This window comes from Rhinolophus hipposideros (genome assembly GCF_964194185.1).
Source record: "Rhinolophus hipposideros genome assembly, chromosome: 6".
NCBI lineage: Eukaryota > Metazoa > Chordata > Mammalia > Chiroptera > Rhinolophidae > Rhinolophus > Rhinolophus hipposideros.
Window position 1 is genome coordinate 38,017,594 of NC_138052.1, and position 14,070 is coordinate 38,031,663.

General features: G+C 33.2%; 1 protein-coding gene across 46 annotated transcripts in view; it reads right to left on the reverse strand.

Annotated features, from left to right (window-relative positions):
- BAZ2B (bromodomain adjacent to zinc finger domain 2B) overlaps window positions 1-14,070 on the reverse strand; it is a 242,266-nt gene that overhangs the window by 3,798 nt on the left and 224,398 nt on the right. For 43 of the 46 annotated variants that reach the window (XM_081052281.1, XM_081052279.1, XM_081052278.1 and 40 more), the window contains 6 exons: window positions 13,850-14,010; window positions 8,226-8,536; window positions 7,696-7,831; window positions 3,846-3,992; window positions 752-1,017; window positions 226-369 (listed from right to left, as the gene is read on the reverse strand). In XM_081052281.1, the coding sequence (XP_080908407.1) occupies window positions 226-369; window positions 752-1,017; window positions 3,846-3,992; window positions 7,696-7,831; window positions 8,226-8,536; window positions 13,850-14,010 (1,165 nt within the window). Of the gene's footprint in view, window positions 1-225; window positions 370-751; window positions 1,018-3,845; window positions 3,993-7,468; window positions 7,625-7,695; window positions 7,832-8,225; window positions 8,537-13,849; window positions 14,011-14,070 lie in introns of those variants that run through there. The other 3 variants (XR_013993561.1, XR_013993562.1, XM_081052282.1) reach the window with 3 other exon arrangements.

The window sequence follows — 14,070 nt, forward strand, 5'->3', positions numbered from 1 at the left end:
TTCCTTTTTAATTTTTTAAATAATTTTGATTGACTTGTCTTTCATACTATACTACCCTAACAAAACACACACACACACACACACACACACACACACACTCCTTTCCTCCCAATCCAAAGGCAGGTCCTCTGTCTTTGCTATAAATTAATGCATTTTTCGCACACTAGAAAAATATCCAGTACATCTCAAACATTCAGTAAATATGAACTGAAATGATTTACTTACTGTCCACTACTTAATTTCTCTCTGATTGTGGAAAAATCCATAGGCTTCTTAATAACTTTCTTATAACCAGGAACAAGTTTCAAGTTTACAGGAAGTAGAAAAGGCCATGCATCCTCATGAGTTTCCATTTCAGTAAGGATCATACTAAAGAAAACAATGTTTGAAATCAATATCTATGCTTTAGTTATTATTTTTATTAAAAATTTAGCTTTCATAACATCTTTTAAGTAAAAACAGTGCAAACTAATTTATTAAAAAGAATTCATTTACCTATACTATAGACTTCACATTTTCCTATGTATACACACTGTCAAAACGTCATTTTACATATGGTAGAAGGCTTCTTTTCTTTTTTTTTAAGGAGGGCACAGCTCACAGTGGCCCACGCGGGGATCGAACCGGCAACCCTGGTGCTACCAGCACCACACTTTAACCAACTGAGCTAACCCACCACCCTGGTAGAAGATTTCTGAACAAATAAGATGGGATAATATGAATAGACAGTGCATAAAAAGTAAAATAATACCTGCAAAAAGCTTGGTCCTTGGAATCATCTCTTTTAGGTTTCTTAACAGAAGTAAAACTTTCTTGTTTTGACAAGTTAATAGAAGTATTTTCCTCCATTTTTCTCTTTTTCACGTCTTTGTTTCCTCTTTTTAGTGAACTACTTGTAGACGCAGAGTCTTCATCTTCAGTATCCCCTGTTAAAGTTACTTTCTTTCCTTTCTTTGAATCATTATTCTTTTTTCCTTTGACATGAAGTTTTTTGAATTTCAGAGTTTGACCACTTGCCTTTATTAAAAAAAAAATAGGGTATAAGAAAATAACTGTTTACAGATGTTTTATTATATTTAATTATGAAACTCTGACAGGACAAATAAAAAATATTATCTCTGATCCACAAAGTTGATCATTTTATTATTTTCAAGAGAGATCTGTTAATTTGTTCTCCCATAATATTAGGCTAAAACCTAATAAAGCATGAAAAAAAAATATCTTAAGGATTCTTAAAACTTGAAGATGCTGATCTCATGGTAATCCATCATTGGTACCACAAAACTTGGTGGTATTCCTTTAGTCTAGAGGTCACTAACTGAACGAATTTAAAGATACAAAAGGACTATCATTTACAGCACAATATAAGTAAGAACAAAGGTGAATATAAACAAAAATATAGAGCTTATTAATAAGAAAGTTGAAGAGGTAATTAAAAAGCTAGGCCAAATAATAAAAAATAGCTTATGAAATATCAAATAGAGAAAAATCTTTTGTAAGATCAAATAATACTAGAAATTGATTTTTTTTTTCTGTATAAAGAAAAAAAAGCATTTTCTATAAGAAGATAATTCCACAAACTTGTGGTTGCCAGGTGTGAACAAAACAGTGGTGAAGGAAGGGGAAAAAGAAAAGAAGTCTGTTTTGAGGAAGATAAAGAAATAGTACAAAGGAGATTATATTTGGAATCAAAGGATATGAATTCCAGCTATGACTCTGTCAGTGACGAGGTATGGACTTTGTACAAAAATATCTACAAGACCCTATTTTTCTCGTCTATAACATAAGCAACAGCATTGGACAGGTCATTCATGCTCTAAAATTACATTAGAAAACAAAACAAAACAAAACAAAACAAAACACCATACTTCAGTGTGACCTTATGCAATCTAACTACAACTTGCAGGCAGCGCATTGATATAACAATCGAGCGCTCTCTCCCCCAAGTCAGCAATAGAAAAATAAGTCTGAATTTTGAGTTCAATGTTATAGTAAATATAATAGATCACAGAAGAGTGATATGCAAAGTCACTGTAAGGTAAGAATCTGATGAGTTGAGTTCAAGATTGAAGGAGAGAAATTGGAGGGAAACACAACAGAAACCTTTCTAAGAGTTTTCCTGCAAAGCAGAGAAAAGGGGGAAGTGGGTCGAGGAAGAAGTGAGGTCAAAAGAGTGTTTTTGTTTAATTTTCTTAAGGTGGGAGAAATAGTAGCATGTTAGTAGGCTGATAACAAGAATCAGTGGAGAAGGAGAAATGGATGACGCAGGAGAAGAGAGAGCTGCTAGAAGCATACTCCCAAGGAAATGAAAAGGTATGGGATCTGAGGCACAAGTTGGGAATTGGCTTGGTTAGAGGTACCAGCAATTTGTTGCCACAGGAGAGAAGGTAGAGTATGTGAGCCCAGATACAGGAAGGATGGTAAACGTGGTGGAAGATCCTGGTGATATTTTCTTCTGATGGCTTCCATTTTCACAGTGAAATGGGAGTAAGGTCATCAAATGAGAATGAGAATGGAGACAGAGCTGGAGGCCCTCTCAATGCCTTGAATTTAAAGGGCCTTGTGCTTTTTCCAGCCATGTTCAGATACAAAGGTACAAGTGCTGGAGAAGTCAGAGAGCTAAATTAGCCAGAAGACCAAGTGAGAAAGAGACACCAAGGAGCCAAAGGTGGACGCAGTGATTATGATAATGGGATACTGACACATTATAAGCCAGGTTAGGAGGAGAGAGAGGACATAAAGAGGGAGAATGACAGTGAAAAGGTCTTAAGATAAATCAATTAAAGTTTCTGGTAAAAATCAAAGAAGTATTGGAGAATGTGGACTAGAAAGAAAGACAGTTGGAGAGATGGATGTTTGGAACTGAGTTTACCGTGAGGCAGTAGTTACCGGTAATGATTAGGTCAAGATACTAACCACGAAAGAGAATGACTGAGGTAGGGAGTGCCTAGTGGAGTCTGGCCCTCGATACACGCTGAACCTTTCGTACTTTTTACTCCTTACTATATGAGAGTTCAAAGGTTTCTCATTTAAGGTGACTGGAAAGAGACTTAAAATGCATGTGACCTAGCAATTCTACTTCTAGGTATATACCCAAGAGAAGTTAAAACATAAATTCATACAGAAACTTGTGTGTAAACATTCATAGCAGCATTATTCATAATAGCCAAATATGGAAAAAAACACAAATGTCTATCAACTGATTAATAATTAAACAAAATGTGGTATAGCCATTTGACTACGAAAAGGAAATATCGATACATACTAAAACATGGATGAACCTTGAAAATATTGTGCTAAGGGAAAGAAGTCAGACACAAAGGCCACATATTGTATGATTTAATTTAAATGTAAGAACCAGAATAGGCAAATCCACAAAGATAGAAAGTAGATTAGTGGTTGCCAAAGGCTGAGAAGACAAAGGGAATGAGGAATGACTGCTAATAGGTACAAGGATACTCTTTTAGAGTCATGAAAATATTCTGGGATTAAACAGAAGTGATGTTTGTAGAACTTTGTGAATATATTTTTTAAAACCACTGAACTTACACTTTAAAAAGTTGAATTTTATGGTATATGAATTTTAGCTCAAAAAATTCCCGTAACTCTGCAATTTACATTAAACGCATAGGTAGAGACAACAATTGGTAGTTACTAAAGGTGGTGTGAGAGAGAAATGGGTAAAAGGAGTCAAATACATGGTGAGAGATGGAAACTAGGCTTTTGGTGGTAAGCATGTTACGGTGCCTACAGATATCAAATTACAATGTTTTACACCTGAAATTTATGTTATTAACCAGTGTACCTCAATTTAAAAAGAAGGCTTAGTTTTAGATAAGCTTTACCTTAGCGATGCAAGCTGGACAGAACCAGTCGCCGTCTGGTATAGTTGTGATCCTGGGTCTATGGCAGTATGTGTGACAGCCTTTGTCACAGCCGTCACAGAGGAGGAGCAGTTCTTCATTATCTCCCTTGCGACAGATCTGGCAGTACTATAATACATGAAAAATCATTTAAAATCAACACTCTGCTGTGAATAACATTTATCGGGATAGTAAACACACCATACTTCCTAGTTTATATTAGTAATGAACATTCCGCTTGCTAACAAAAATACAGTAGCCATACACATCTATGTATCTCTCGTTACACAGATATGGACCACATGACGGGGTGAGCAGTTCCATTGGGGTAAATGCACAGTTCAGGTACACTGCGGAGAACAAAGCTAGAGGTCGAATGCCTGCACACACTTCAAAAGCATGTACACATTAACATATGAGATAATTAACATGACATTAGAGCACATAAAGCAATGAAGAGCTGTAATACATGGTGTTTTAATTTTTAAATATATTTCATTTTTTGCTTATCTTAGTATCCTCATGATATCCTGAGAAAAAAATAAGTAAGAGTTAACTTTTAAGATCAACATTAGGAATTAGTATTAGTGTCAGAATTATATATCATATACATAATAAAAAAAAGTCCCTATATTTTGACTAAATAATCCGTTTTTTGTGTGTGTGATTAAAAAGTGTGCCAAAACTAGGAATCTTTGAAAATCAACCCAAAACAAACATGTGTCACAGTGTAGAAAATGGATCCTACAAAATGATTTCTAAGGAAAATAAGTTGATAACAATAAATTAAATCAACAAATTTAAGAGGTCATTATCTATTTTCAATAACTAAAAATGAAATTATTTCTTTCCTGTTAAAAAATTTCTAATACCATTAAGAATGATAAAATCGGTAAAGAGAAGATTTTTTTCATGCATACATATTCTGCATAACAAGTTTCACAAAGGAAAAGGAAAGTTAGATAAGTAAAACTTTCAACATGGCTTTAAAAACCTGGTAAGTACTAACATTATATATTGACATTTAGTTTATATTCCCAGTCATAGTAGAAAATGACCTGAAGTCAATATATTTAAAAATGAAAATATTTAAACTGTAAATCATTTATACTAATTTACAGTTTGTATTCATATACTCTTAAAAACAAAATAGCTTCACTGTTCAAATTTCATTTTTTATTTTTAATATAATTAATCAATCTGGGAAAGTCTAAAATAGTCTTATACAACACAGTATGCATACCCATGATAGCTTAAGAATCTTATCAATATGGCAGATATATACTATTCAATTAAACAAATATCTATCAATTATATGAAATATGTAATATTCAAATTAACATGTGTACTAAGAACAAAACCAGCAGAGTTTAATGTTCCAAGAGTAAATATTTATTTTATGACCTTGCCTAATACTAATACCACATCGTTAAATACCTTAATACAGTGTTATTTCTCCAAGTTTGAGTTACATCTTTAAAACTTGTATTGTAAAAATATTCATTGAGAAATAACATTTGGAAGATTATATTCAAATCCTTATAACAATAACATTTAAAACTCAGATTTGTGAACATTAAGTAAATTCTCACTGTTTTCTACAATAGATAACTAAAACTACCATAAAGTCTGTCTTATATCTCACATCTAAAATTTGAAACTAAAATTATTTTTTGATATTTATTAAGAAAGGGTGACATATAACTGAGCTCACAACACTTTTGAAAAATCACAGTAATAGCTCACAACATGTTAAAACAACTGTGTTAACATTTGGTTTTAATTCCTTTGCCTCTATAGTAAAATATAGCAGAAGTTGCCTACTGTTTAACATTAACAATAATATAAAGCAAAACATTAGCAATAATATAAAGCACATGGTGGGCCGAGAATTATCTGGAGGCAAATTATAACACCTTCATCTTTCCTGGTAAGTGTGGTCTCAGGCCAAGAGGGTACTTCTAAAGACACTGAGCACTTTTATATTTTGTTATGACTTATTATGAGGATCTGTTACATTTCTAATTAAAGGTTATAAAGTGCTCATTAACTTTTGAATATGAGAGTCTTTTTAAGGTAATTTCATAGCAAATAAAGTACTGTGAAGCATTAAAAAAAGGAAGATCATAAGAGATGGAGTTAAATAATGATAAATGTATGTGAGTAACATGGAAAAGGTTCATGAATTTGCAAAAACTGAAATAAAGCTTTGGATAGCAGAAAGTAAGTATGCTAACACAAGGCACCATCTGGTACAAGTTTGGGGTTTCTCTGTACAGGCTGGAACAAAACTGTCCCCATTGTGGTGATTGTTTTGGTTCAGGTGAGAAAAATAAGTGTACAGATTTCATTTGGATATAAGAATTCAATATTTTTGGTCATTATAACCTAGATTTCACCAAATATATTTTGAGTGATGACTTTAAAACTGGTTTTAATACTAACTTTTAGAAGAAAAATTATTTTTATCTGGTAAAAATGTTACCAGATGAACTGAACAATGCCTTCAAACTTATGGCAAATTCTAATCTGGATTGGAAAAGACTTATATTTGATCATATTGTGAAAACTGCAGATTCATTACTCTATGGACATTTTAGGAAGAAGTGAACAACCACAGAAGAAACCAAATTTATTTGTACAGAATGAATTAAGGCCTTGAGTAGTCTAAGCATAGAGGCAAAAACAAAGAAAAGAATGCTAAATTATTTAAAGAGTGCTTCTTTGGGGAACAACTATTTTAAGTAAAGGAATTTTACCCTTATCATTCATGAAAACAAATCTCAGACATTTGAATTTTAAAGCTAATCTGTAATTCAAAAGCAAACATTAATCAATAAAAGCCAACATATAATAGATATTTCTATATATGATATATAAGAAGGAAGAGGGACATGCACATGATTTAAAATAAGTATCTTTCTGGGAAATATAAGAAATACAGCTTTTATTTTGAACACATAGCATTTGGTGCCTGGTACAAAGTCAAAGCCACTACATGATAATAGCTAATTGGGTTTGAACAAAGAAGGTGGAAAACAAGTTTTAATTATTAGAGCAAAGGAAAAAAAAGACCTACTCTTTATATCATCTACATCAGATGCCAAATACCTGATTATCACTACATAAAGTAAGAATTCTCTGCTTATTTTATATTTACTTATCTATGTATTTCTTAGGATTAAAAAAATGAAAATTGATAGAAATATAAACACATTTTAGGAATACAGTAGTACCTCGGTTTTCGAATGTCTCCATTGACGAATGGTTTACAAACGCTGTAAATTTTATGGATCTATGATATCATTAGATAGTAAAATTTATGCTAAATTTGCAGTTTTAAGGGTTGATTTTAAAGGTCTGTAACGGATTAATCCATTTTGCATACTTTGTATGGGGAAACAGCGCCGGTTTTCAAACATTCCAGAACTCGGACTCCAGGAACAGATTACGTTAGAAAACCGAGGTACCACTGTACAGTGAATGTAGGTAGCAACTGGAGAGTTTACAAGAGTGAAGGGGCTTCAAAATATTTAAATGAACAACTATTATGCTGACAAAATGTAGATGAAAATTTCAGTTACGAACAATATTCAAAGGAGGGAGGATCAAAAAAACAAAAGATAACACATTCAGTAAATTCCTTCAAAAAGCTCAAAACAAAGAAGAAATTATCAAGGTATACAGCATTTAAGAAGAAGCAATTTCTCAAGTATAGCATATGTTATTTTGACAATGAGAAATGTGTAATTAAGAAAGACCTGGAAGTTGGAAAAGAAAAAAACAGAACAAAGTAAATTAGTTAGAGTATTTCTTAAATAAAAACACTTACAACTTTCATAATTGATTTTTCCCATGCTATTGATTTCTGTAACTGCTGAATGCACAGAGCTACCTGTGCAGCACTGCGAGCTTCTGATAATGCCCTTCTCCATACCCTGAGCCCTGGAGCAATATCCTCTTCAATTCTGCATTGAAATATAGAAAAATTAAGTAGGTCATGTCCACATTTATGGTTACTGAATGTGAAACAATCATCACACTGAAAGCCAAGCAATGACAAAAACATGTAACAGCCAATAAGTATAAGGTTTAAGCAACTAAATTTGATGTAGTGCACAGACTGCGGCTACGTGCCTCAAAGCTTAGTCACGATCAGGTAAATGTAAGATCACTTTGCGGGATTATCAATGCACATAACAAAAAAAACAAAAAAAAAAGTTTTTACAAAGCACCATGCAAATAGCATGATCCATATGGATCACAGACATACAGGAAGATACATAGATAACAGGCAATAGAAAATAGGCTCCAATTAGCAAAGAAGCACAATAATTTTTCAAGTTAATCTCAATAACCTACCCGTCACCATCACCACTAACGGATGGTGCAGGAGCAGGGACAGTAACTGTGCCCACATTATCCAGTTTGATCTGAATGGTGGTACTTAAGGGGCTCTTCAGATACCTTCTTTCAATGTTCCGCTCCAAATCAGCCAGCCTCGTTACAGCTATATCTAGGGGGTTGTCACTCTTCCGCTCTAGTGCCTGAGCACTGCTTTCTTCTTCGCCAGTAAATTCTCCATCATGCTCCTTGCACAATTTAGAGAATGACTTATGTTCAAAATATACCAAGTCCTCCCTTTCTGATGCAGGCTCTGGACACATCCAACCCTATATATCAAGAGAATAATGTTATTACGGTTTCCTCTTAAAATGCCTGATGGGTGAAATTACCTTTAGCTAAAATACAGCAGCAGACACCAGCAGATCTCAAGGATCTTTACTAAAAGTTTTTAGCTTGTATGTCCTAATGGTGGTAGGTAGAAATAAGAACGAAAATTAAAATAAGCAGTTGTAAGAAAATTTAATAACTTTTGATACTATGAAAGCTATAATGAGTATCAGCAAAGTATTCTGAAGATCGAATGCTTATTAATTTCACAGGACTACTTAAATGGAAACTATTGGGTAGTCTCTGAACTTTGCTCTTCCTTCCCATTTTCATTTCTTCCACCACTCTTTTTCACAGGTCCTTGTACTCACCATTTTTCCTTCGACCCCAGGAACTTTGCATAAGCTGTTATGTTTGTCTGTATAGCTTTTCCCTGTTCCTCTTCACCTAGTTAACTCCACTCACCCTGCAGCAATCATGTTAAAATTTCCATCCTTAGGAAATCTTTCCCTGACCTCCATTAAGGGGTAAATCTCCCTATTACTGGCTTCATAGGTTTATATAATAAATACTCCATAGTCTTGTGACAGTCACAATTTGATACTACTCTGATTATTTAACATCTTTCTATCTCTAAATTCCATGAAGGCAGGGGCCCTGTCCACTTTTACTCATTTTATCTCCATCTCAGTGAAAGCCAATAGAAGTTATTCAATCTACATATTTGATCTAAATAAACGATCTTATAACTCAGCTTGCTTATATGGATCCTCTAGCTCAAAATCCTTCAGAGTCCCCTACTGTTTAACAAAATCCAATTTTTACCATGATATGTAAGTACCTCGATCTACCTTTTTCTGTCATGTTCTCATTCATGTATCTTATACGGCAGTCAAATTCCACATCTTGCTGAAGCTGAATAGTGATGGGTGTCAACTGTGGTTTTACATATATATATATATATATATATATATATATATAAAATAAAATAATTATCTCTTAAAATATTAGTAAAAATGATAATGTTCATTCTGATTTTCATTTAATATGCATTTACTAAGTACCTATTATTAAGTACATATATGTATATTCATTGATATTCATGGGATGTGGAGTTCAGCGCAGGGAATGGGGTCAGTGGAACTATAATGGCTATGTGCGATGTCGGAGGGGTGGTTGATTGGGGGAGGGGGTTGTCACTTTGTGAGGGGTGTAAATATCTATTTACTATTACACTGTTTTGTAAACCTGAAACTAATAATAATTTAAAAAAATGAAATAATACATAATACATACATACATACATAAATACATACATAAATGGTGGCGAAGGTGAAGGGGGATAAAAGGTCCAAATTTCCAGATATAAAACAAATAAATCATGGGGATGTAATGTACATAGGGAATATAGTCAATAATATTGTGATAATGTGGTACGGCGTCAGATGGTTGCGGGACTTATGGTGATCACTTCTTTAGGTATATAAATGTTGAATAACTATGGTGTACCCCTGAAAGTAATATAATGTTGTATGTTAACTACATTTTAATAAAAATCTTAAAAACAAAACAAAATAAATTGGGGGGAAAAAGCACAGAACAAAGAGGTATGAGGAAATTGTGGGGTGATGGAAATGTCCTGTATCTTAATGATGTTGATAGTTTCACTAGTGCATACATTCATTAAAACTCATCCAATTTGCACGTTAAGTGGGTTGTTTATTAAATATTAATTTTACCTCGATAAAGTTGTTTTATAAAGTGCACGTAAAAAAAAAATACACAATTCCACATCTTGTCACTCCACAGATATGTCCTGAGTTTCCTGATCCTGGTGCTCTCTGCTCATGCTGTTCACTCTTACTAGTGTGGCATTCCCTGTTTTCTGACTTTCAAAAGTTTACTCATCTTCTCAAATTCCATCTCCACTTGATGAAATCTTCCCTGATCTCTCCCAATCTCCACCAGAAATCAAGTATTCTTCTTCTAAATTCATTCATGATTTTGTACCTCTCTACAATCAGAGATGTATACATGTCTTATCTCCCTATTATAAGGCAAGCTTTCTGAGGATAGAAATCATATTTTATCTTATATATTGGGAGCAATTCTCCCTCTTTAACTCAGCAGAACATTTACAAAGTAAGGATGGAATTACGAATAGTACACATAAGTGTGATAGGTACAACTTATGTCAAATGAACCTCACTCCCATATTTTGAAAGAAATAGTAAATTGCTAAATCAAGGGAATCCTGTAAACATAATATATTTTGATTTCTGTACAGCAATAGATATGACAAAAAAATGAAGACTAGATTAGAGTTAGAAAAATCTAGGTGGTTGCAAACTATATCCAAAGAATGGTGATTGACAGCTTGTCACCTCAGGAAAGGTAATCTGTGCCAATGTCCAAAAGCCCTGTGTTTGGCTTGTCCTATTAATATACTTATGAATAACTTGGTTGATTGTTATTAAATCTGTAGGTGACTTAAAACTAGGAAGGAAGTTTAATAGCCTGTATGACAGAATTAAGATAAAACTAGTTCCATGTGCTGAAAAATATACCCAAATGAAACTAATAAAAATAGAACAATAAATGTAAATTTTAGCTTTGACATTTAAGCAACTAATCACAGAAATACCACATGTGATACGACTCACTAAAAAGCACTCTGAAAGAGGCCCAGGTGTTTTTTTTTGTGTGAGCGTTTTTTTTTTTTTTTATGGTGCACACTCAGTGAAGCACGCACTCGATATGTATGCTAAAAAGCTGGAAAATTCAAATAGCATTAATAGAAGTATAATGCTGGATTAAGAAAGTAAAAGTACCACGGACACATTTGGACATATCTATGTACAATTATGGGTATAACATTTTAAGAAGGATATTGACACTGGTGTTTATTCAGAAGAGAATCACAGACCTAGAAACTGTTTCACAGGACTTATGGTTAAAAGAATTAACTAGTTTGCAAAAGCAAAAACTTAAAAAGAGACACAGAATCTGTCTTTAGAGGTGCTGGAAGAGTAATTAGGCTTTGTGTAAAGTCTTGGTAACAGAACTAGGACTAGAGACTGTCAGATTTTCCTACAATGTAAAAAAGAATTTCCAAATTATTCATGAAGTAATTTCTATTTTCCATTAAAAATAAAAATGAATGCACCGCGTAATGTGTCTGCACAATGGTTAGTTTCTCAGGATAAATGTATAAATCTATTTTCTTTTTAAGAAAAAAAATTAGTAATATCAGGTATATTATTAAATCTTTATAGATGTTAAAACAATGTTTGTTGGTTATTTTCATCACTTATGTTTTTAGATTCTTCAAGACTAATATAATTCAAATTAATTTCTAAAATAATACAGAATAATTCAGCAATGCCTTATGAACAGGATGTTAAAACACCCCACTTAACCAAACAAATTCCACTTATCTTAGCTACCAAGAACACAGCCCAAGAACATCTAAGCAGCCAGTATTGTGATAAAGTCAATGCACCAAAATCTGAGCATGTCTCCATGAAGATCTTTTAGGCCCACACTCTGATGTTATACATAACTTAAAGAAGCTTGATGGTCTGCACTGCCAAACAACAGCCAATTAGAATTGGAAAATTAGATGGCGGAAGTTGGAAGAAAATATGGCTAGTAGAACTAATCAAATCAAAACCACAAGTAGTAGCAACTGACCATGAGAGAGGACAAAGACAGACTATAGAAAGCAGATGAAGTAGTTTAAAAAGCAAAACACACTAGGATCATTTAATGTAGGGGCAAAACCTCTTTGCTGAGGGAATTATTATCTAAAAATTGGTCTTCATGCTGATGTCCTGTGTCACCAAGATAATTTAAATCAAACTCATTATTCTCAATTTAAGAAGGCAGTATAATATATAACATAAGTGATCCAACAAATACGTTGAAAATTATGGCACTGAATGGAATAATTTTCATTTCTCCAGAAAATTAACTTGTGTGGAAGATTTCATTTGCTGAAGACACCAGATAAATGAGGCATTTTAAAAATATTGTATTATAGTACCAGGAGGAGGATACATAGTTTCCTAGCAAAATGGCTTCAGAAAATGATAAATTTTTGCTTCCCAAAGTTGGTAATTATGTTTCTGGCAAGAAAGGGATATTTTATTGCTCTGGAAAACAACATTTTTTGGAGATGCTCAGAAGTTTCCAAAAGCCAGCATTAAAGTAATTATGCAGGAAAGTTTTAATCATTGGATAGGATAGTATGATGACATTTTTTATCATTCTGAATAAAATATGAAGTATCAAATCAAATTACATGGTAACTACATTTTCTACACCATATCGTGTATCCGTCTCACCCTTATTCATCATCCCTCCATTAATTCTCAGAGACATTATCATATTATCAATTAAGAAAGACCTTTATAGTCCTCTTTATGAAACTAAAAATTCTTGCACAAACCATGTTTACCCAAAAATAAGACGTAGCCAGACAATCAACTCTAATGCGTCGTTTGGAGCAAAAATTAATATAAGACCCAGATATATTATATTATATGATATTACATTATATTACATTACATTATATATTACATTACATTATATAAGACCCGGTCTTATAAGACCGGGTCTTATATTAATTTTTGCTCCAAAGATGCATTAGAGCTGATTGTCCGACTAGTTCTTATTTTGGGGGAAACACAGAAGGTAAAATTACTTTTTCCTGTCCATTGGAAACCAGTTCCGTTCATTGCTTGTGCCATGGTAATGCTCAGTAAATAAATTAATTATCTAATTAAAACTTTACATATATATGTAGGGTGTGTGTGTGTGTCATAATATAACATATGTTTGGCTATACCTATAATCTCCAATTTTAAATTACATAGAGTGAAAATCTGACTTATAACACAGCTTGTATATGTGGGGTCCGTGGTCCTATAATAAAACACTAGAGTAGGACTTTGAGAGAACATTATTTATCATGGAAAACACTGTGATATTCTGCTTCTGGTAAAGAATGGCATACCAGAAATATTTCTGAATACCATTAAGGAAGCAGCAAGATTTAGTAAAAAGAACATGGGCTCTGGAGTCAGACAGACTCGGTTTGAATTCACATTTAGCTACTTAATATATGACCATTCGTAGGTTACTTACTTTAAGCCTGGTTCCTTATCTGTAAGATGGGGGAAATCAATTCAGGATCGTTTTGAGAATTCAATGAGGCCAAATGAAAACACTAAGCACAGTAACGGGCACATAACAAATATAAGTTACCTTCCATTATCCTAAAGACAGATTTTATTCCAAGTCAATTTTACCTTCACTTGCAAACTTGCTGATGCAACTCTCCTTTCTAGATCTTCTACCTGTTGAAGAATACTCAGATCCATTTCCATTGCTTGTTCTTCCACTGACCAGTTCTCCACAATGTCTCGAGTCACCTGGTTTTCTTCATTTTCATTTAATTCAATAATAGCAACTACATTTGAAAAGAAATTATTTTTAAAATCCACTTTATCCCCCAATGATTTCCAGAACG